Source organism: Nansenia antarctica (genome assembly GCF_963989245.1).
Source record: "Nansenia antarctica genome assembly, chromosome: 1".
In the NCBI taxonomy this organism is placed as follows: domain Eukaryota; kingdom Metazoa; phylum Chordata; class Actinopteri; order Argentiniformes; family Microstomatidae; genus Nansenia; species Nansenia antarctica.
In genome coordinates this window covers 22,652,058-22,674,936 of record NC_137674.1, presented here as the reverse complement: position 1 = coordinate 22,674,936, position 22,879 = coordinate 22,652,058, and the positions used below count along the sequence as shown (strand labels likewise).

The 22,879-nt window shown below is 51.6% G+C and overlaps 1 protein-coding gene across 1 annotated transcript in view; it reads left to right on the top strand.

Annotated features, from left to right (window-relative positions):
• The window catches only part of larp1b (La ribonucleoprotein 1B), a 35,973-nt gene that overhangs the window by 9,605 nt on the left and 3,489 nt on the right, over nucleotides 1–22,879 (top strand). The window contains exons 7-15 of the mRNA XM_080539389.1: nucleotides 2,247–2,391; nucleotides 2,800–3,034; nucleotides 3,823–4,049; nucleotides 6,501–6,866; nucleotides 9,897–10,011; nucleotides 10,539–10,726; nucleotides 11,942–12,048; nucleotides 15,412–15,575; nucleotides 16,874–17,018. Coding sequence (XP_080395515.1) covers nucleotides 2,247–2,391; nucleotides 2,800–3,034; nucleotides 3,823–4,049; nucleotides 6,501–6,866; nucleotides 9,897–10,011; nucleotides 10,539–10,726; nucleotides 11,942–12,048; nucleotides 15,412–15,575; nucleotides 16,874–17,018 — 1,692 coding nt within the window. The remainder of the gene's footprint in view (nucleotides 1–2,246; nucleotides 2,392–2,799; nucleotides 3,035–3,822; nucleotides 4,050–6,500; nucleotides 6,867–9,896; nucleotides 10,012–10,538; nucleotides 10,727–11,941; nucleotides 12,049–15,411; nucleotides 15,576–16,873; nucleotides 17,019–22,879) is intronic.

Genomic DNA, 22,879 nt, shown 5'->3' with positions numbered 1-22,879 from the left:
TGTACACAGCAACAAGTGATTTTTTTGGAGAGAAAGAGAAAGAGAGAGAGGAAGCTATGTACACATAATAAAGTCATGTTTTTTGAACCCTTAAAACCACTGCCTTCACTTGTCTGCTTTATGAACTGTAGTATCATCATCGGGAAACGCCGACAAGACGCGAATCTACCGGCATTTGACTCCACAGTTAAACGCGAAAATGGCTGGACAGCACAGCAGCAGCGGCCGGGTGAACTCCCGGTTCATCGAGTTTACGGTTAAAAGCATAACTTCTCGGGGTGTCAGCGCGGTGGTTAAGGGCTCAAAATGACCGTAGACAGATGGTGAAGTTAGCAAAGGAGTATTGTGTTTGTACCACCTCCACAGCCGGAGTTATTCACGGGCAAAGACGGTGCATAATAGCGATTTCTGTGTTGTGCTTGTTGTAAATAAAAGTTCGATGATTCATTGAAATGACATTAAACTAAGATAATACGATGGTCAGCATAATTTTTCGAATCTTTATTAATAAGCTATTACAGAAACTGTAGTGACATTTTCCTAGAGTGAATGTGGTATTTCAAGATGGCGGTTAGTGAAGAAATAAATATGGACTTGGGATGACGATTTTCCATTGACCAATCAACGGTGTGCAGCGTCACACGTCACACGCAGCCTGGCAAAGAGACCCGGATATGAAATTGTAGACCCTGGGGTCGATGTGGAGCTAAAGAAGCGAGCTGACCTGGGACCGAACCGACCTGGGACGACTAATGGAAAAGGGGAGCGAAGCGGGCTGACCCGGGTCAGCACCAGGTCAGCACCGTAGTGGAAAAGCCCCATTAGTGTCGTTTAGTTTTTTTTCAACCATCAAAACGCAGTGTGGCTGTGCGTCCTGCAGGGGGCAGTGTTGTGTGCTGCGATTGAGTGGCAGCCTCGGCCTCGTACAGACAGCCAGACAGAGTAGCGGGGGGGGGGGGGGGGGGGGACTGTTAGTGGCTGTGGGAGGGGGGGGGGGAGGACTGTTAGTGGCTGTGGGCGGGGAGGGTTGGTGAGGACTCTTAGTGGGTGTGTGTGGGGGGGGGGGGACTCTTAGTGGGTGTGTGTGGGGGGGTGGGGGTGGTGAGGACTCTTAGTGGGTGGGTGTGGGGTGGGGGGGAGGAGTGTAAAGCGCTTTGGAATATGACGCTATATAAGTGCAGTCCGTTTACCATTCGCTACCATCACTGTGTATCTTACCATGTGTGCTTTTGCAGGAGTGGTATAGGAATTAAATGTTTTCACAGGTTTGATTCTTCTTGATACCTCTAATCAAAGCGCTAATCAAAGCGCTTTACAACGGCCTCTCATTCACCCATTCACACACATTCACACACCAATGGTGGCCAAGCTACCATGCAAGGCGCCGGCCCGCTCATTGGGAGCAATTTGGGGTTCAGTGTTTAACAGCATATTCTTTAGACGCAGTCATACACAAGCACACACACCATGCAGAGTGTTTCATCAACACAGTGCTCACTGTTTCCCATCATGCCTCTGACTGACATGTGTCTGTCCTCCCTCCAGAGAGGTCTACTACAGCCATGCCTCTAACTCTGTCCTCCCTCCAGAGAGTATTACTACAGCCATGCCTCTAATACTGCCCTTCCTCCAGAGAGTATTACTACAGCCATGCCTCTAATACTGTCCCTCCCTCCAGAGAGTATTACTACAGCCATGCCTCTAATACTGTCCCTCCCTCCAGAGAGTATTACTACAGCCATGCCTCTAATACTGTCCCTCCCTCCAGAGAGTATTACTACAGCCATGCCTCTAATACTGTCCTCCCTCCAGAGAGTATTACTACAGCCATGCCTCTAATACTGTCCCTCCCTCCAGAGAGTATTACTACAGCCATGCCTCTAATACTGTCCCTCCCTCCAGAGAGTATTACTACAGCCATGCCTCTAATACTGTCCTCCCTCCAGAGAGTATTACTACAGCCATGCCTCTAATACTGTCCCTCCCTCCAGAGAGTATTATTACAACCATGCCTCTAATACTGTCCCTCCCTCCAGAGAGTATTTTTACAGCCATGCCTCTAATACTGTCCCTCCCTCCAGAGAGCCATGCCTCTAATACTGCCCTTCCTCCAGAGAGGTCTACTACAATCATGCCTCTAATACTGCCCTTCCTCCAGAGAGGTCTACTACAGCCATGCCTCTAATACTGCCCTCCCTCCAGAGAGGTCTACTACAGCCATGCCTCTAATACTGTCCTCCCTCCAGAGAGTACTACTTCAGCCTGCACAACCTGGAGAGAGACTTCTTCCTGCGGAGGAAGATGGACGCCCAGGGTTTCCTCCCGGTCTCTCTCATCGCCGGCTTCCACAGAGTCCAGGCCCTGACCACCGACGTCAGCCTCATAGTGGAGGTGCATCTCTTTACATTTCTTTATTAGGATAAACCCCATGAGATGTGTCATCTTGTTTTAGATTAATTAAAACATTATACATGGATACATTTTACATATTTTTTCTATTGATAGTCAATGTTTTACTGTAGTTAACCAACGGCAACAATTGTGTGTGTGCGTGTGTCTGTGTGTGTGTGTCTGTGTCTCTGTGTATGTCTGTGTCTCTCTGTTTGTCTGTGTCTGTGTCTGTGTCTGTGTGTCTGTGTCTGTCTCTGTCTGTGTCTGTCTCTGTCTGTGTCTCTCTCTGTCTCTCTCTCTGTGTGTGTGTCTCTGTGTGTCTGTGTGTCTGTGTGTGTCTCTGTGTGTGTCTGTGTGTGTGTGTGTCTCTCTGTGTGTGTGTGTGTGTGTGTGTGCGCGCTCTACCAGGCCTTGAAGAACAGCAGTGAGGTGGAGCTGATCGAGGGGAAGGTGAGGTGTAAGGTGGACCCAGAACGCTGGCCCATCTCCCCCCTGACAGACCTCCCCCCCCCCCCCACCGTGGGCTGCCCCAGGACAGACCTCCCCCCCACCCCCATCGTGGGCTCCCCTAGGACGGACTTCTCCCAGCTCATCAACTGTCCTGAGTTCATCCCGGGACGGGCCTTCTCCTGCGTCACCACTGGTTAGTCACTAGAACTTAGAATTCAGAATTTAGAATTTAGAATTTAACAGATGCTTTTACTCCAAAGGGATTTACAATTACAAATTCCAGGGACATTCCCCCTGGAGTAACTGAGGGCTGAGTGTCTTACTCAAGGACACACTAGTGATGGTGTTCCCAGGTCTTACTCAAGGACACACTAGTGGTGGTGTTCCCAGGTCTTACTCAAGGACACACTAGTGGTGGTGTTCCCAGGTCTTACTCAAGGACACACTAGTGGTGGTGTTCCCAGGTCTTACTCAAGGGCACACTAGTGGTGGTGTTCCCAGGTCTTACTCAAGGACACACTAGTTGTGGTGTTCCCAGGTCTTACTCAAGGACACACTAGTGTTGGTGTTTCCAGGTCTTACTCAAGGACACACTAGTGGTGGTGTTCCCAGGTCTTACTCAAGGACACACTAGTGGTGGTGTTCCCAGGTGGGATTTGAACACAACCTTCCGATCACCAGTCCACTAGACCTCACTATCCACTAGACCACCACTACCCCTAGTCACTATGTTCCGATGCTATGCTAGCTCATGATGCTACGCTGGCTCATGGTAAATGTTAATGGTAAAGCCGTTATTTATTTATAATAAAGGCCGTAAGACCATCCCAATAGCACGTACATGTTTCTGTCTGGGAAAATGTCAAAACATTTTATTTTGACAACCCTTGCGAGACTTATCAAAATAAACCTGGATTGTCCTTTAGTGACGTTGATGGAATACCCCCTTGGTCTCTGATCTCTCCCTGTGTTGTTCCCTAGGCTCCTCCCCCTCCCCAGGCTCCTCCCCTGTCAAACAGACGGCTGCTGGCCCCGCCCACCCGGAAGCCCCGCCCCCGGCCCTCCCCTCCCCAGACTCTGACCCGTCTAAAGACTCCTCGTCCCCCGCTGACGTGAAGGGCCCCCCCCCCGCCTTCCCCCCCGACCCCGAGGCCCAGCCCTGGGTCCAGGTGGAGAAACGCCACCGGACCTCCACCGGCAAGACCAAGGTACGTACCCCCCCCCCCCCCCGGTTAGACCAAGGTACGTCCCCCCCCCCCCCCCCCCCCCGGTTAGACCAAGGTAGGTACCCCCCCTGAGAGGTTAGGCCAAGGTACGCCTGAGTGTTTCCCCCCCCCCACTGAGAGTAGGTGGTAAGACCAAGGTACGCCTCACCTCCAGGCCTCACCAGGAGCCTCTCCTATTCACCTCTCCCTCTCCTCCTCACCTCTCCCTCTCCTACTCACCTCTCCCTCTCCTCCTCACCTCTCCCTCTCCTACTCACCTCACCCTCTCCTCCTCACCTCTCCCTCTCCTCCTCACCTCTCCCTCTCCTACTCACCTCTCCCTCTCCTCCTCACCTCTCCCTCTCCTCCTCACCTCTCCCTCTCCTCCTCACCTCTCCCTCTCCTCCTCACCTCACCCTCTCCTCCTCACCTCTCCCTCTCCTCCTCACCTCACCCTCTCCTACTCACCTCTCCCTCTCCTACTCACCTCTCCCTCTCCTACTCACCTCTCCCTCTCCTCCTCACCTCTCCCTCTCCTCCTCACCTCACCCTCTCCTCCTCACCTCACCCTCTCCTACTCACCTCTCCCTCTCCTCCTCACCTCTCCCTCTCCTACTCACCTCTCCCTCTCCTCCTCACCTCTCCCTCTCCTCCTCACCTCACCCTCTCCTCCTCACCTCTCCCTCTCCTCCTCACCTCTCCCTCCTACTCACCTCTCCCTCTCCTCCTCACCTCTCCCTCTCCTCCTCACCTCACCCTCTCCTCCTCACCTCACCCTCTCCTCCTCACCTCTCCCTCTCCTCCTCACCTCTCCCTCTCCTCCTCACCTCCCCCTCTCCTCCTCACCTCTCCCTCTCCTCCTCACCTCTCCCTCTCCTACTCACCTCTCCCTCTCCTACTCACCTCTCCCTCTCCTACTCACCTCTCCCTCTCCTCCTCACCTCTCCCTCTCCTACTCACCTCTCCCTCTCCTACTCACCTCTCCCTCTCCTCCTCACCTCCCCCTCTCCTCCTCACCTCTCCCTCTCCTACTCACCTCTCCCTCTCCTACTCACCTCTCCCTCTCCTCCTCACCTCCCCCTCTCCTCCTCACCTCCCCCTCTCCTCCTCACCTCTCCCTCTCCTCCTCACCTCTCCCTCTCCTCCTCACCTCACCCTCTCCTCCTCACCTCTCCCTCTCCTCCTCACCTCTCCCTCTCCTCCTCACCTCCCCCTCTCCTCCTCACCTCTCCCTCTCCTCCTCACCTCTCCCTCTCCTACTCACCTCTCCCTCTCCTACTCACCTCACCCTCTCACCTCACCCTCTCCTACTCACCTCTCCCTCTCCTCCTCACCTCTCCCTCTCCTCCTCACCTCTCCCTCTCCTACTCACCTCTCCCTCTCCTCCTCACCTCACCCTCTCCTCCTCACCCTCTCCCTCTCCTACTCACCTCTCCCTCTCCTCCTCACCTCACCCTCTCACCTCACCCTCTCCCTCTCCTCCTCACCTCACCCTCTCCTACTCACCTCTCCCTCTCCTCCTCACCTCTCCCTCCTACTCACCTCTCCCTCTCCTCCTCACCTCCCCCTCTCCTACTCACCTCCCCCTCTCCTCCTCACCTCCCCCTCTCCTCCTCACCTCTCCCTCTCCTCCTCACCTCTCCCTCTCCTACTCACCTCTCCCTCTCCTCCTCACCTCCCCCTCTCCTCCTCACCTCTCCCTCTCCTACTCACCTCACCCTCTCCTGCTCACCTCTCCCTCTCCTCCTCACCTCTCCCTCTCCTCCTCACCTCACCCTCTCACCTCTCCCTCTCCTACTCACCTCTCCCTCTCCTCCTCACCTCTCCCTCTCCTACTCACCTCTCCCTCTCCTCACCTCTCCCTCTCCTACTCACCTCACCCTCTCCTGCGCTTCGCCTCACACACCTTTACCCTCATGTTGTCTAAGTGGCTCCAGGGGTGCCGGCTATGACTATGCGCTGACTACCCCTGTCCCTAGTGCAGAAAACACCTGTCTGCTGCTCATCTTCTTTTCTCCTTTCATCTGTGTCTGCTGGTCTCTGCTGGTCTCGCTGCTGGTTTCTCTGCTGGTCGCTGCTGGTCTCTCTGCTGGTCTCTGCTGGTCTCTCCTCTTGGACAGCAGCATGTCAGTGATGATGTGTCCCATGTTAGCGCCTGTCCCCCAGAGCCTCAGCTACCCTGCTGTCCTTCTACAGTTGAGTACCTCTCATCTCTCCTCCTCCTCCTCCTTCAACCTCTCATCTCTCCTCCTCCTCCTTCACTCTCTTTGCTCTTTCCCCCTTTTCCTCTCCACACACATCTCTCACTTCCACTAACAACATGCCAGGATAGTCCAGTGTATCTGACCCTCTCCAGCCTCAGTGTGTCATTGATGTGTATGTCCCGGTGGGTGATGTGTATGTCACGGTGGGTGATTGGCCTATCAGTTGACCACTCCTCTCTCTGTCGTCCAGGAGCCCAGCGACGCCCCCCTCCAGCCCGCCCCCCCCCAGCCCGCGGCCCCCCAGCCAGACCAGGAGGAGCTGGACTTCATGTTCGACGAGGAGATGGAGCAGATGGCCCCGCGCAAGAACACCTTCACCGACTGGTCCGACGACGACTCGGACTACGAGATGGACGACCGCGACGTCAACAAGATCCTGATCGTCACACAGACGCCCCCCCACCTCCGCAAGCACCCCGGGGGGGACCGCACGGGCAGCCACGAGTCCCGCGCACGCATCACCACCGACCTGGCCAAGGCCATCAACGACGGGCTGTACTACTACGAACAGGACCTCTGGTCTGGGGACGACCACCCAGAATGCACCACGGCCAAGGTGAGGGGGGGAGGGAGGGAGGGAGAGGAGAGGCAGGAGACAGGAAATATGGAGCAATATTTGAGGATACATATAAATAAGACATATAGAATATAACAACAAAATATAAGAGGCAACATTTGTAAAAAAAAAAAAAAATGGGATAACATTATTGAATTATATACATTTTAGGCAAGAGAAATATACATCCAGCAGAATTTTGCACAGGAGTTGGACAGCAGCACTATGTGTGTCGAGTTTAGAATCATCTACAGTGTGACTGTCTTATCTGAAGCCTTATCAGTGACCAGCCCACAGACTCTCCACCAGCACATAGACTCTCCACCAGCACATAGACTCTCTACCAGCACATAGACTCTCTACCAGCACATAGCCTCTCTACCAGCACATAGCCTCTCCACCAGCACATAGACTCTCTACCAGCACATAGACTCTCTACCAGCACATAGACTCTCTAACAGCACATAGACTCTCTACCAGCACATAGACTCTCTACCAGCACATAGGCTCTCTACCAGCACACAGACTCTCCACCAGCACATAGACTCTCCACCAGCACATAGACTCTCTACCAGCACATAGACTCTCCACCAGCACATAGACTCTCTACCAGCACATAGACTCTCTACCAGCACACAGACTCTCCTCCAGCACATAGACTCTCCACCAGCACATAGACTCTCCCTCAGCACGGATGTACGGAGCTGCCAACATGTACAACCTCCCAGAATAGCCCCACTATTTGTCGCCCCACTATACCAGCCCCCCGTGACGAGGTGTGTGTGTCCAGGGAGCGTTTGGAGTTAACCCCTTGTGGGCCACAACATCAAACAGTCTGGGTCACACAGCGTAGCTCAATTGTGGCAAATGTTATGTCACATAGGCAATCAGCGAGCATGCTGGGTAGATACTGAATACCACAGACTCCTAGAGAATCACTCTGAATAGATAGACTCCTAGAGAATCACTGAATAGATAGACTCCTAGAGAATCACTGAATAGATAGACTCCTAGAGAATCATTGAATAGATAGACTCCTAGAGAATCACACCATGTAGCTGTTCACCAGTGCTTCTGTCTGCAGACCTGTCTTCCTATCTTCAGCTGTCAGCCTTGTGTGTGTGTGTGTGTGTGTGTGTGTGTGTGTGTGTGTGTGTGTGTTTTGTGCAGCAGGAGGAGTGAGAGCAGGGACAGACAGCCAGGGTCAGAGAGAGAGAGAGGGAGACCCACCTGTTGAGACTTGATAAAGAACAACTGGTTCAGCAGCATGCTAGGCCTCAGAGACTCCCACACTCTGCTACCTCACCCCCCCCCCCCCCGACCAGCCCATGGCTACCTCACCCCCCCCCCCCCCCCCCCCGACCAGCCCATAGCTACCTCACCCCCACCCCCCCCGACCAGCCCATGGCTACCTCACCCCCACCCCCCCCGACCAGCCCATAGCTACCTCACCCCCCCCCCCCCCCTCCCACAACCAACCCTTAACTACCTCAGCCCCCGAAGAAACAAACACACGCATGACAATAAAGCTAGTGAACCGTGAGCATCGGTGTGTTTTCTGCTCATGATTCTTCTGAGATGTTCACCTACACAGATGGTGACAGGCAGTTCATTACTGTATGGATGTTATTGTGTCAATGGTTCTTTGAATGGTCAGGTAAAGTTATTTTATTTTTTATTTTTCAGAGTGGGGCAGTCCCACTCATATGTGTCATTTTATTGGACAGATACAGTGAAGACAGACATGACAGTAAGGAGAAGAAGGGGGAGAGAGAGAGGGCATGTCAGCAGGGCATGGGCCGGATTCTAACCCATGCAGACATGGGCATATGTGTGCACTGTAGACCGCGGTACTAGACCACTGGTCCACCTCAGGCCATGGTGCTAGACCACTGGACCACCCCAGGCCATGGTGCTAGACCACTGGACCACCCCAGGCCATGGTGCTAGACCACTGGACCACCCCAGGCCATGGTGCTAGACCACTGGACCACCCCAGGCCATGGTGCTAGACCACTGGACCACCCCAGGCCATGGTGCTAGACCACTGGACCACCCCAGGCCATGGTGCTAGACCGCTGGACCACCCCAGGCCACAGCAGTTCAAGTCGTGCTCATACTGTAGGTGTTAGGGTTTGGGTCTGGTGGGAAACGCACCAGCTGAGTTGTGACACCAAGGTCACGCCAGGTGGAACAGTTCAAAGTCTCTTCTGGTGATAAAACGTGACACATGCAGAGCATCACATCTGCTCCGGTCACATCAGCATGTTCCCTCAGCTGTCTCCTCAAGGTTCTGTCTCCTCAAGGTTTTGGAAGACAATATTTTTACATATTATTGAAATTTGTATAAAATTTGTTTCTACAACCAAATAAGCAACAACAGTTTCCTGTAACTGCAATCCTTTGTATCATGTTCATGCTCCTCTGTGGCTCGGTTGGTAGAGCGTGGCGCTAACAACGCTTAGGTTGTGGGTTCGATCCCCGCTGGGACCGTATATACTGAAAAATGTATGTATGCACTCACTGCAATGTTAGTCTCTTTGGATAAAAGCGTCAGCTAAATGGTATATATTATTATATTATATTTCGCACAGCTATTTTTACCAGCTCAGTGGCCTTGCAGATAGAGTGTCCACCCTGAGATCGGGAGGTTGTGAGTTCGATCCCCGGCCGAGTCGTACCACCAAAGACTATAAACATGGTACCTGATGCCTCCCTGCTTGGCACTCAGCATTAAGGGTTGGATTGGGGGGGTAAGAGCCTGCAACATACCAGCGTCATGTACTTGTACATCAAGCCGCCTCACGCTACGGAAACAGGAGATAGGCTCCTGCCCCCTAAGGGCCGTTAGGCTCCAGAACCATCGGTTCTCAACGCTACTTACTTTACTTTATATTTCGTACAGATAGCAAGCTGTCTTAAGTAATGAATTGGTTATTAGCATACGCAGTGTAAAGGTGGTCTAGTGTAGTTCTCTGCTGTGTGTGTTCATGTTGGTTCTGATGGCATGTTGCCCCCCCCTCCCCCCAGCAGGAGGTGGAGACCTTCAGGAAGCTGAATGTGATCAGTAAGGATGAGTTTGACACCCTCACCCCCAAAACGCCCGTGGACCCCACCCAGGAGGTGCCCCCTCTTCCACAGACAGGTTCGTTGAGTCAAGTCACTCTGCAGCCCGGCACCCTGATGATTATGGTTGTCATACATTTATTGTGAGCTGTGGTTGCTGCACCTCGTTATTAACAGCCTATAGACAGCCTATACTGCCCTGCAGAAGCTAACTGCAGTAACTACGCAAACAGTGTGAGACTATCCAGCCAAATGCAATACTGCAATTCTTTATATCCCTTTTCTCTAAGATGGAGCGAGATTGAACTCTGAAACTTTGTCACAAGATAAAACAGATATTGAGAAGTTCAATTTCACTTATAACTACATTTTGGGGAAAAATGGTAGTTACTGCAGTTAGATTCTGCAAGGCAGTGTATACAGCCTATAGACAGCCTGTATGCTCAGCTTATAACAGCCTATAGACAGCCTGTAGACAGATAAACAGACTGCCTATAGACAGCCTGTAGACAGATAGACAGCCTATAAACAGCCTATAACAGCCTGTAGACAGATAGACAGCCTGTACGTCCAGCCTGCTGATGTCCTACCCACGGGCGTTTCCAGAGGAGATGCAGGGCGTGTCGGACGGCCTGGCCCAGTCCCTCCCCACCACGGTGCCTGACTCCCCCAGCGACCGCCAGCCCCCCCGGACCCCCAAGACCCCCCGCACCCCCGGAGGGAGGCAGGACCCCAACAAGACCCCCCGCTTCTACCCCGTCCCCATCAAGGAAGGAGGGGACATCGACGGGCAGGTGAGGCGTCCACTGTCGTCTTTTAAGTTTGGTCTGTTTATCCAGAGGTCCAGGGGTCAAAGTTCATCAATGTTTATCATTGTGATGATGACAAGCACTGCAGTGGCTGAAGTTCACCCATAACACATTCTTTTCTGCTGTTGTTGCTAGGTAACTGCTGTTGTTACTAGGTAACTGCTGTCGTTGCTAGGTAACTGCTGTTGTTACTAGGTAACTGCTGTTGTTGCTAGGTAAGTGCTGTTGTTACTAGGGGACTGTTACCAGGTAACTGTTGCTATGAAGCCTCTGACCAGAGAGCCTGGGTCAGTCGTCATTATCAACAGACACATTTTCATGGTCGTTATCTTTTACGATCATCTCATCTTCAGTGTTGACAGGGCCAGTCTGCTAACTTCATGTCATGTGCCTTTATCCATACAGTAGTAGTAATGAGTGGGTGTGTCCTAAATGAAATAACAATAGTTATTCTTAAGCATACTAGTCAAATTGTGCTCCAGATTTAGTGTAATTAACTGTGTTATTGGATTATATTCTTGTGTGTGCCTCTCCCTGCCTGAGGTGGTGTGCGTGCACGCGTGTTTAGTTGTTGTTGTTTTAGGCCATTTCTGCTTTCTAGGGATGGAGACAGTAGAGATTGGCAGGAAAGATAGGTGACAGAGAGGAGGGATGACAGGAAGGATAGGTGAGAGAGAGGAGGGGGGATATGCAGGATAGGTGACAGAGAGGAGGGATGACATGAAAGATAGGTGACAGAGAGGAGGGATGACATGAAGGATAGGTGAGAGAGAGGAGGGGGGATATGCAGGATAGGTGAGAGAGAGGAGGGGGGATATGCAGGATAGGTGAGAGAGAGGAGGGGGGATATGCAGGATATGTCGACGGCCAGAATCGGCCCAGGGACCCTGCGATTCCATGGCTGACGTCTTAGTGTGCTATGCCACTAAGCGGCCCGTGTGTGTGAGTTTAACCCTGTGTGTTCCTGTGTGTGTGTGTGAGAGTTTAACCGTGTGTGTGTGTGTGTGTGTGTGTGTGTGTGTGTGTGTTTGTGTTGTGTGTGTGTGTGTGTGTGTGTGTGTGTGTGTGTGTGTGTGTGTGAGAGAGAGAGTTTAACCCCGTGTGTTCCTGTGTGTGTGTGTGTGTGTGTGTGTGTGTGTGTGTGTGTGTGTGTGTGTGTGTGAGAGAGAGAGAGTTTAACCCCGTGTGTTCCTGTCCCAGACACCCAGGAAGAAGAAGACCCGCCACAGCTCCAACCCCCCCCAGGAGTGCCACGTGGGCTGGGTGATGGACAGCAGGGAGCACCGCCCCCGCACCTCCTCCATCAGGTACGATACCCTCCCTCTTCCACCTCCTCTACCTCCTCCCTCCTTCTCTACCTCCTCCTCCTCCTCTACCTCCTCCCTCCTTCTCTACCTCCTCCCTCCTCTACCTCCTCCCTCCTTCTCTCCCTCCTCTACCTCCTCCCTCCTCTACCTCCTCCTCTACCTCCTCCCTCCTTCTCTACCTCCTACCTCCTCCCTCCTTCTCTCCCTCCTCTACCTCCTCCCTCCTCTACCTCCTCCTCTACCTCCTCCTCTACCTCCTCCCTCCTTCTTTCCCTCCTCTACCTCCTCTACCTCCTCCATCAGGTACTATACACTCCCTCCTCCCTCCTCTACCTCCTCCTCCCTCCTTCTCTACCTCCTCCTCTACCTCCTCCTCTACCTCCACCTCCTCCTCCACCTCCTCCTCTACCTCCTCCTCCTCCTCTACCTCCTCCTCTACCTCCTCTACCTCCTCTACCTCCTCCTCCTCCTCTACCTCCACCTCCTTCTCTACCTCCTCTACCTCCTCTACCTCCTCCTCCTCCTCTACCTCCTTCTCTACCTCCTCCTCTACCTCCTCCTCCTCCTCTACCTCCTCCTCCCTCCTCTACCTCCACCTCCTCCTCTACCTCCACCTCCTCCTCTACCTCCTCCTCCTCTACCTCCACCTCCTCCTCTACCTCCTCCTCCTCTACCTCCTCCTCCTCCTCTACCTCCTCCCTCCTTCTCTACCTCCTCCTCCTCTACCTCCTCCCTCCTTCTCTACCTCCTCCCTCCTTCTCTACCTCCTCCATCAGGTACTATACACTCTCTCCTCTCTCCTCTACCTCCTCCCTCCTCTACCTCCTCCCTCCATCTCTACCTCCTCTACCTCCTCCATCAGGTACTGTACACTCCCTCCTCTCTCCTCCACCTCCTCCTCTACCTCCCTCCCTCCTCTCTCCTCTACCTCCTCCCTCCTCTACCTCCTCCCTCCTCTACCTCCCTCCCTCCTTCTCTACCTCCTCCATCAGGTACTGATACCCTCTCTCTCTCCTCTACCTCCTCCCTCCTCTACCTCCTTCCTCCTCTCCCTCTTCATCTGACTCTTCATCATATGGGGTTGTTGATATCCCCCTCCTCCCTGTTTGTCTGCCTCTGTCTCTCCTGTCTGTCCCTCCTGTCTCTCCTGTCCCTCCTGTCTCTCCCGTCTCTCCTGTCTCTCCCGTCTCTCCTGTCTCTCCCGTCTCTCCTGTCCCTCCTGTCTCTCCCGTCTCTCCTGTCTCTCCCGTCCCTCCCGTCTCTCCTGTCTGTCCCTCCTGTCTCTCCTGTCCCTCCTGTCTCTCCTGTCCCTCCTGTCTCTCCCGTCCCTCCTGTCTCTCCTGTCTCTCCTGTCCCTCCTGTCTCTCCCGTCTCTCCCGTCCCTCCTGTCTGTCCCTCCTGTCCCTCCTGTCTCTCCCGTCTCTCCTGTCTGTCCCTCCTGTCTCTCCTGTCTCTCCTGTCTCTCCCGTCTCTCCTGTCTCTCCTGTCTCTCCTGTCCCTCCTGTCTCTCCTGTCTCTCCCGTCTCTCCTGTACCTCCTGTCTCTCCTGTCTCTCCCGTCTCTCCTGTCTCTCCCGTCTCTCCCGTCTCTCCTGTCTCTCCCGTCCCTCCTGTCTCTCCCGTCCCTCCTGTCTCTCCTGTCTCTCCTGTCTCTCCTGTCCCTCCCGTCTCTCCTGTCTGTCCCTCCTGTCTCTCCTGTCTCTCCTGTCCCTCCTGTCTCTCCTGTCTCTCCCGTCTCTCCTGTCTGTCCCTCCTGTCTCTCCTGTCCCTCCTGTCTCTCCCGTCTCTCCCGTCTCTCCTGTCTGTCCCGTCTCTCCCGTCTCTCCTGTCTCTCCCGTCTCTCCCGTCTCTCCTGTCTGTCCCTCCTGTCTCTCCTGTCCCTCCTGTCTCTCCCGTCTCTCCTGTCCCTCCTGTCTCTGCTGTCTCTCCTGTCTCTCCCGTCTCTCCTGTCTCTCCTGTCCCTCCTGTCTCTCCCGTCTCTCCTGTCCCTCCTGTCTCTGCTGTCTCTCCCGTCTCTCCTGTCTCTCCCGTCTCTCCCGTCTCTCCTGTCTGTCCCTCCTGTCTCTCCTGTCCCTCCTGTCTCTCCCGTCTCTCCTGTCCCTTCTGTCTCTGCTGTCTCTCCTGTCTCTCCTGTCCCTCCTGTCTCTGCTGTCTCTCCTGTCTGTCCCTCCTGTCTCTCCTGTCCCTCCTGTCTCTCCCGTCTCTCCTGTCTCTCCTGTCTCTCCCGTCTCACCTGTCTCTCCCGTCTCTCCTGTCTCTCCTGTCTCTCCTGTCCCTCCTGTCTCTCCCGTCCCTCCTGTCCCTCCTGTCTCTCCCGTCTCTCCTGTCTCTCCTGTCTCTCCTGTCCCTCCTGTCTCTCCTGTCTCTCCTGTCTCTCCCGTCTCTCCTGTCTGTCTCTCCTGTCTCTCCTGTCTCTCCCGTCTCACCTGTCTCTCCCGTCTCTCCTGTCTCTCCCGTCCCTCCCGTCTCTCCCGTCTCTCCTGTCTCTCCTGTCTCACCTGTCTCTCCTGTCTCTCCTGTCTCTCCCGTCTCTCCTGTCTCTCCTGTCTCTCCCGTCTCACCTGTCTCTCCCGTCTCTCCCGTCCCTCCCGTCTCTCCCGTCTCTCCCGTCTCTCCTGTCTCACCTGTCTCTCCTGTCTCTCCTGTCTCTCCCGTCTCTCCCGTCTCTCCTGTCTCTCCTGTCTCTCCCGTCTCTCCTGTCTCTCCTGTCTCACCTGTCCCTCCTGTCTCTCCTGTCTCTCCCGTCTCTCCTGTCTCTCCCGTCTCTCCTGTCCCTCCTGTCTCTCCTGTCTCTCCTGTCCCTCCTGTCTCTCCTGTCTCTCCTGTCTCTCCTGTCCCTCCTGTCTCTGCTGTCTCTCCTGTCTCTGCTGTCTCTCCTGTCTCTCCTGTCTCTCCTGTACCTCCTGTCTCTCCCGTCTCTCCTGTCCCTCCTGTCTCTCCTGTCTCTCCTGTCTCTCCTGTACCTCCTGTCTCTCCCGTCTCTCCTGTCCCTCCTGTCTCTGCTGTCTCTCCTGTCTCTCCTGTCCCTCCTGTCTCTCCTGTCCCTCCTGTCTCTGCTGTCTCTCCTGTCTCTCCTGTCCCTCCTGTCTCTCCTGTCTCTCCTGTCTCTCCTGTCTCTCCCGTCTCTCCTGTCCCTCCTGTCTCTCCTGTCCCTCCCGTCTCTCCTGTCCCTCCTGTCTCTCCTGTCTCTCCTGTCCCTCCTGTCTCTCCTGTCTCTCACGGCCCTTTTGGGCTAGAAGTCCCTCTCTACTTTTTTTTCCCACAGTTCCTCTCTCCTCTGTCTACCTCTACTCCTGTTCCCCCCCCCTGCCCCCCCCCCATGTTTAACTAACCCCCCCCACCTCCTCTACCCTGGGTCTCACAGCAGCTCCAACGCGTCCCCGTCCGAGGGTCCCCCCTCCCTGTCCGGCAGTCTGGGCTGCACCCCCCACTCCCTGCCCAAGTTCTGGCACCCGTCCCACGAGCTGCTGCGGGACAACGGCTTCACCCAGCAGGTCTACCACAAGTACCGCCGCCGCTGCCTCAATGGTAAGACGCTAAGAACTACCTCAGAACTACCTAAGAACTACCTCAGAACTACCTCAGGCACGCAGACGCATCTACCTTGTGATGATGATGACAAGCGCTGCAGTGGCAAAAAAGTTCACACATAACATATTCTTTGCTGCTGTTGTTACTAGGTAACTGCTGTTGTTACTAGGTAACTGCTGTTGTTACTAGGTAACTGCTGTTGTTGCTAGGTAACTGCTGTTGTTGCTAGGTAACTGCTGTTGTTACTAGGTAACTGCTGTTGTTACTAGGTAACTGCTGTTGTTGCTAGGTAACTGCTGTTGTTGCTAGGTAACTGTTGTCGTTACACAGCCGCACGCAGCTACCTCAGAACTACCTCAGAACTACCTCAGGCACGCTGGCGCTCACACAAGCACCTCAGTGACATTCACACGACTACCTCAGGCATGCAGATGTTCACACAGGGCAGAGCCGCAGCAATGCAGCGCTGCAGGCAGGCAGAGGGCCGCAGGCCTGCAGACGTTTACAGGGAAACTGAAACTTAAACCTGCTCTGAGAGAGTCTGCTGCTGTGGTGTTGAAATGTCATTTACATTTTTGGCAGTTTTAGCAGACGCCGTTATACAGAGATACTCACTCAGAGATGCCACAGCAGAGCAGGGTGTGGCGGTGATTCACACGTTGGTTCAGACGACAAACAAACAACAAACCAACCAACTCAACGATGCACGTTTCTTACATCCACTGTATGACAGGCAGCTAAGCTAAACTAAGTTAATGTGTGCTATGCTAATACTACACTCATACTATACTATTACTAAGCTGTTCAATTCAATTCAAACTACTTTATTAGTCCCACTAGGGGCAATTAATTGTGTCTCACCACATACAAACAACAACAACACAACACAACAACAACAGCACAACTACAACAACAACAACAACAACAACACAACAACAACAACTACTACAACAACACAACAAAACAACAACAACAACAAGTGCACCAGGAGCTAGGAAGATCATTGGGTATTGTGGGTACCTTGAAATAATACAGTACAATTCAACAATCTATGCTAAGCTAAGCTAAGTTGATGTTTCTATGTCCGTGTTCCCCTGTGCAGAGAGGAATGCTATGCTAAGCTAAGCTAAATTGATGTTTCTGTATGTGTTTCCCTCTGCAGAGAGGAATGCTATGCTATGCTAAGCTAAGCTAAGTTGATGTTTCTGTACGTGTTCCCCTGTGCAGAGAGGAATGCTATGCTATGCTAAGCTAAGCTAAGCTGATGTTTCTATGTACCGTGTTCCCCTGGTCAGAGAGGAAGCGTCTGGGCATCGGGCTGTCCCAGGAGATGAACACGCTGTTCCGGTTCTGGAGCTTCTTCCTGCGGGACAACTTCAACAGACGGATGTACGACGAGTTCAGACAGTGCGCCCTGGAGGACGCCCGGGACAACTACAGGTACACACACACACACACACACACACACCAGGGACAACTACAGGTACACACACACACCAGGGACAACTACAGGTACACACACACACCAGGGACAACTACAGGTACACACACACACCAGGGACAACTACAGGTACACACACACACCAGGGACAACTACAGGTACACACACACACACACACACACACCAGGGACAACTACAGGTACACACACACACCAGGGACAACTACAGGTACACACACACACACACCAGGGACAACTACAGGTACACACACACGCACACACCAGGGTTTCCGTTAGAAAAATTTGCCGTCGGACATCGTGTCCGGGAAGAATTCGATTTACCGGACAAACGTGATATATTCCGGTCATCATATTCAAATATAATATTTTTTTTTTTTTTCAAAATCATATATTTTTTTTCTCCAAATCTAATATAGCTGTTTGTCGCGGTGATTACTGTTGTGTAGCGGCCTATATATGCCATTTAATGTCTATTTCTCATCCGATACGATTAGATGCGAGCTATATAATATATAATAATATAACATGATTTGACGCATGCGCGCTATGCCATGCGTCAAATCCAGCGCTGAACGGGTCCAGCGCTGAACGGGCGCCTCACTGGGAACTGAACAGACAGCATCGATCAATGAACGGACTCCACATTACGTTAACTGAAGTTTGTTAAATTGTTTGGGATTAATGTGAGTTTTCTATTTTCTCTTTACAGTTTTACTTTTTTTTTTATTATCAATAAAACAACGTCATTTCTATAAGTCTCGCTGGTTGGGAAGGCATTTCGTTTAGCTCGGGAGTATGACAATGGGAAGAACATAACTGTTTATTGAGAAACAATTGATAGGCAGTCTGGGATACGTATATAAAGAAATACCACAATGTCTAGATGTATAACATTTTATTGAACAGTAACAGTGCAAGCATGTAGGCTACGGGGAACAGGGATTTTGGTCAGTAGGTCCTTTGTACAGAGGGCGTTTCTCTCCGACAACGCGTTCCCAGGTACCATGGAAGTCATAGGTAGTCCAGCACACTGACAGAGAGACAGAGAGACAGACAGACAGACAGACAGACAGACAGATAGACAGACAGACAGACAGACAGTCAGCTTACTTCTACCCTTTTGAGTGGAATTACTCCTTTAATTAGCTGTTAGCCATCTCAAAGCCCCCTGAGCTGCTCGTCAACACTGAGAATAGACCACATTATAGAAACCAAAACACCGTTTTTTAAATCCACAGGGAATAACCGAGAGTGTAAGGAAAGGCACACCCAGCGCTGTCAGTGGTGGGGAGACTTGAAGTGGCTTTGCTTGATTTCCATCACAGATTCAAGGATTGAAACACTGATGAAAATAGGGAGTAATAGTGATGGGATTATTTTAGATTATTTTAGATTAGATTAGATTAGATTAGGTGAGATTCAACTTTATTGTCATTGCAGAGTACAAGTACCAGACAACAAAATGCAGTTTAGCATCTAACCAGAAGTGCAAATAGTGATATAAAAACAAACACTTAACTTTCGGGGAAACTGCTAAAATAAAATAAATTAAATAAATTAAAAAAGAAAGCGACTATTAGCACCGCCGAATGACAACAAACGTATGAGTAATGAGTAAAACAATGTCACTTTTATAGTATGTTGTTTAACTTGCCGTTCGGTCGCCATGGCTCTGGTGTGTGTAGCAGCTTCAGCTAGCTGGCTGGAAACTTCTAGGGGTGCGTTCGTAAACACGCTCTGAGAGCGCCGGAGCGCACGCTGGCTTCGATGTCACAGAGCGACCGAGTCGTTCGATTGGACGAGAGGCGTTCCGCGAGTGCTGATCGGATTTCCAGAGCGTGTTTACGAACGCACCCAGCCAGCTTTAGCGAATTGTATTCAAAGGGAATTATTTTCACCGGACAATATGTCCGACGACTTTTCAATTTGTCGGACTTCACCAAATTTTACCGGACAAAGACCGGTAATTGCCGGTTAACGGAAACCCAGGCACACACACACCAGGGACGACTACAGGTACACACACACACCAGGGACAACTACAGGTACACACACACACACACACACACCAGGGACGACTACAGGTACACACACACCAGGGACAACTACAGGTACAGACACACACACACCAGGGACGACTACAGGTACACACACCTGTACCTGCTGGGTGGGGGGGGGGGGGGCAGAGAGACAACTACAGGTACACACACCTGTACCTGCTGGGTGGGGGGGGGGGGGGCAGAGAGACGACTACAGGTACACACACCTGTACCTGCTGGGTGGGGGGGGGGGGGGGGGGGGCAGAGAGACGACTACAGGTACACACACCTGTACCTGCTTGGGGGGGGGCAGAGAGACAACTACAGGTACACACACCTGTACCTGCTGGGTGGGGGGGGGGGGGCAGAGAGACAACTACAGGTACACACACACCTCAGAACCAGGACTGCTTTTATTCCATCAACGTACGGATACAAGGAGTAACATCCTTGGGTACAGGTTCAATTAGGCATTGGCATTGCCGAAAAAAAAATCTATAATAGAATAAGCAGGATATAAACAATAATCAGGATATAGACAACAACAGCTGTATACTGTAACAATAGCTGTACAGACAACAGCCTCAGAGCGTCAATACCAGAATAGGTGATGGCAGCAGAATGTGAGTCAGCATATCGACATTCTTAATGTAAACTAAATACTTGTGCAAAAAAGGTTTGCAGGTTGTAGTGTGATGTGACACACTGTCATACACTTGTTAGTGTAACTGCTAGTGTATATATACACTCACTGAACACTTTATTAGGAACACTATACTAATACTGGGTAGGGCCTCCCTTCGCTCTCACAACAGCCTCCATTCTTTGTGGCGTTGATTCCACAAGATGTTGGCTGTGATTGGTTGGTGTTAACAAGCCTAACATGCGCCAAGACAACATTCCCTCCACCGTTGGAGACTGGTACGCAAGGGTACACTAAACAAGTTGGCGTTGGTTCCTCAACACTGGCATTGCAACATTCAGATACCAAATCACAATAATAATAGTAAAGTAAATATGGAATTCTTTACTTTACACTACCTGCATGAATGAGAAGGTGTTCCTAATAAAGTGTCCAGTGAGTGTATATATCCACAGACTCCACAGGTATGTGTTAGGCTATTAGAGAGGCTTAATAGTGGGTAGTGGTGGTCTAGTAGTGGATAGTGAGTTGGACTGGTGATCAGAAGGTTGTGAGTTCACATCCCACCTGGGAACACCACCACTAGTGTGTCCTTGAGTAAGACCTGGGAACACCACCACTAGTGTGTCCTTGAGTAAGACCTGGGAACACCACCACTAGTGTGTCCTTGAGTAAGACCTGGGAACACCACCACTAGTGTGTCCTTGAGTAAGACCTGGGAACATCACCACTAGTGTGTCCTTGAGTAAGACCTGGGAACATCACCACTAGTGTGTCCTTGAGTAAGACCTGGGAACATCACCACTAGTGTGTCCTTGAGTAAGACCTGGGAACACCACCACTAGTGTGTCCTTGAGTAAGACCTGGGAACACCACCACTAGTGTGTCCTGGAGTAAGGTCCTCAGCTCCTGTGTTACTCCAGGGAGACTGTCCCACTGTAATCTCTTCTAATTGTCGCTTTGGATAAAAGCGTCTGCTAAAACGGTTGAGAATGTGTTGGGGTAGGGAGGCGGTCTTAGAAGGACATTGTTGTGGTTCTGCCAGTAGCACACAGAGCCACCTGCCAAGCCAACATTCCTGTCTCAGTGTCTCAGAGTCTCAGTGTCTCAGAGTCTCAGTCTCAGAGTCTCAGTGTCTCAGTGTCTCAGTGTGTCAGTGTGTCAGTGTCTCAGTGTCTCAGTGTGTCAGTGTGTCAGTGTGTCAGTGTCTCAGTGTCTCAGTGTCTCAGTGTGTCAGTGTCTCAGTGTGTCAGTGTGTCAGTGTGTCAGTGTCTCAGTGTCTCAGTGTGTCAGTGTCTCAGTGTCTCAGTGTGTCAGTGTGTCAGTGTCTCAGTGTGTCAGTGTCTCAGTGTGTCAGTGTCTCAGTGTCTCAGTGTGTCAGTGTCTCAGTGTGTCAGTGTCTCAGTGTCTCAGTGTGTCATTGTCTCAGTGTCTCAGTGTCTCAGTGTCTCAGTGTGTCAGTGTCTCAGTGTCTCAGAGTCTCAGTGTCTCAGTGTCTCAGTGTGTCAGTGTCTCAGTGTGTCAGTGTCTCAGTGTGTCAGTGTCTCAGTGTCTCAGTGTCTCAGTGTCTCAGTGTGTCAGTGTCTCAGTGTGTCAGTGTCTCAGTGTCTCAGTGTGTCAGTGTCTCAGTGTGTCAGTGTCTCAGTGTGTCAGTGTCTCAGTGTCTCAGAGTGTGTCAGTGTCTCAGTGTGTCAGTGTGTCAGTGTCTCAGAGTCTCAGTGTCTGAAGGCCAATGCACACGGCGTGCGATTTTTGTTGCCGGACAAAATTCGATTTTGAAGTTTGAATGGAAGTCTATGAGAAAATGTCATCCCAATGCACATGGCCCCGATTCTAATCGCACCGCGAAAATTCGATTCCATTCGTTTTGAATGGGACAAAGCACACGGCGTGCGAGTTTTGTCGCACTGTCAAATTTAGCAAATTTTGTAAAAGTTTGTGGTGCGACGGATTATTGCATCACAATGGGACAATTGGGAAAACTTCAACTGGTCTATCTAAATTAATTGAGTCACTCATAACAGGGAGAGACTGGAGCATACCTTTTTATATAGTTATAGTTTAGCAAAAAAGCTTGCTATCATTACATAAAAGCATATCAACGTTAACGTTGCTACTCACCCATTTTCGTTTGTCTCCTTTCGTTGATGACTGTCTCCGTCCTCCGAATCTATGTCTGCCTGATCATCGCCCATAATAATAAAGTGGCTTTTATAATACACCTTTCTGGCTGTGTGTTTTGTGCGCTCACTCTCCTGACATTTTACCAATACCCCTAAATCAGGGGACCCACATATTTTATCACAATATAATTAATAATAATAATTAATTTTGCCATTTAGCAGACGCTTTTATCCAAAGCGACTTACAATTACGAATTACAGGGACATTCCCCCTGGAGTAACTGAGGGCTAAGTGCCTTACCCAAGGGCACACTAGTAGTGGTGTGGCTTCAGGCGGGATTTGAACTCACAACCTTCCGATCCCAAGTCCAACTCACTATCCACTAGACCACCACTACCCAGTGGTGTCCAGTTGTATCTTGTAGAAATTGTGGAAGCAAGGCAAGCAATATTGGTAGAGCCTATTGTAATCAGCCTGCCTGGTCCGACTACGTAACAATAAAGTAACAATTGTGAATGGAACGTTGTGGTGCAACAAAATCTCGCACGCCGTGTGCATTGGGATGAGATTTTTTATGATTTTCTCATAGACTTCAATGGTGTGAGTTGAAAATGGAATTTTGCGGTGCAACAAAATCGCATTGCACGCCGTGTGCATTGCAATCGAATGTTGTCCGGCAACAAAAATTGCACGCCGTGTGCATTGGCCTTCAGAGTCTCAGTGTTGTCTCAGTGTCTCAGTGTGTCAGTGTGTTGGTAGTAAGGGGAAGAGGCAGGGTGTGTCATGGAAGCACAAGACAGTGAGGAGACGACGTGAAGCATGGGCAGATCTGGTCTGTCTTGTTCCTGTTTTATAGTCAACGGCACAGAGGAACGTTTGTTACAGAGAGGAACGTTTGTTAAATGCCAACACTCAAATCAATCCCAGGTACACTTGCTATGTAGGTCAAATTCATGTGTACACACACACACACACACTTATCCAAAGCATATTCATACGCTGGCATTGGACCAGCTGCTTATTGTGGAGTTCAT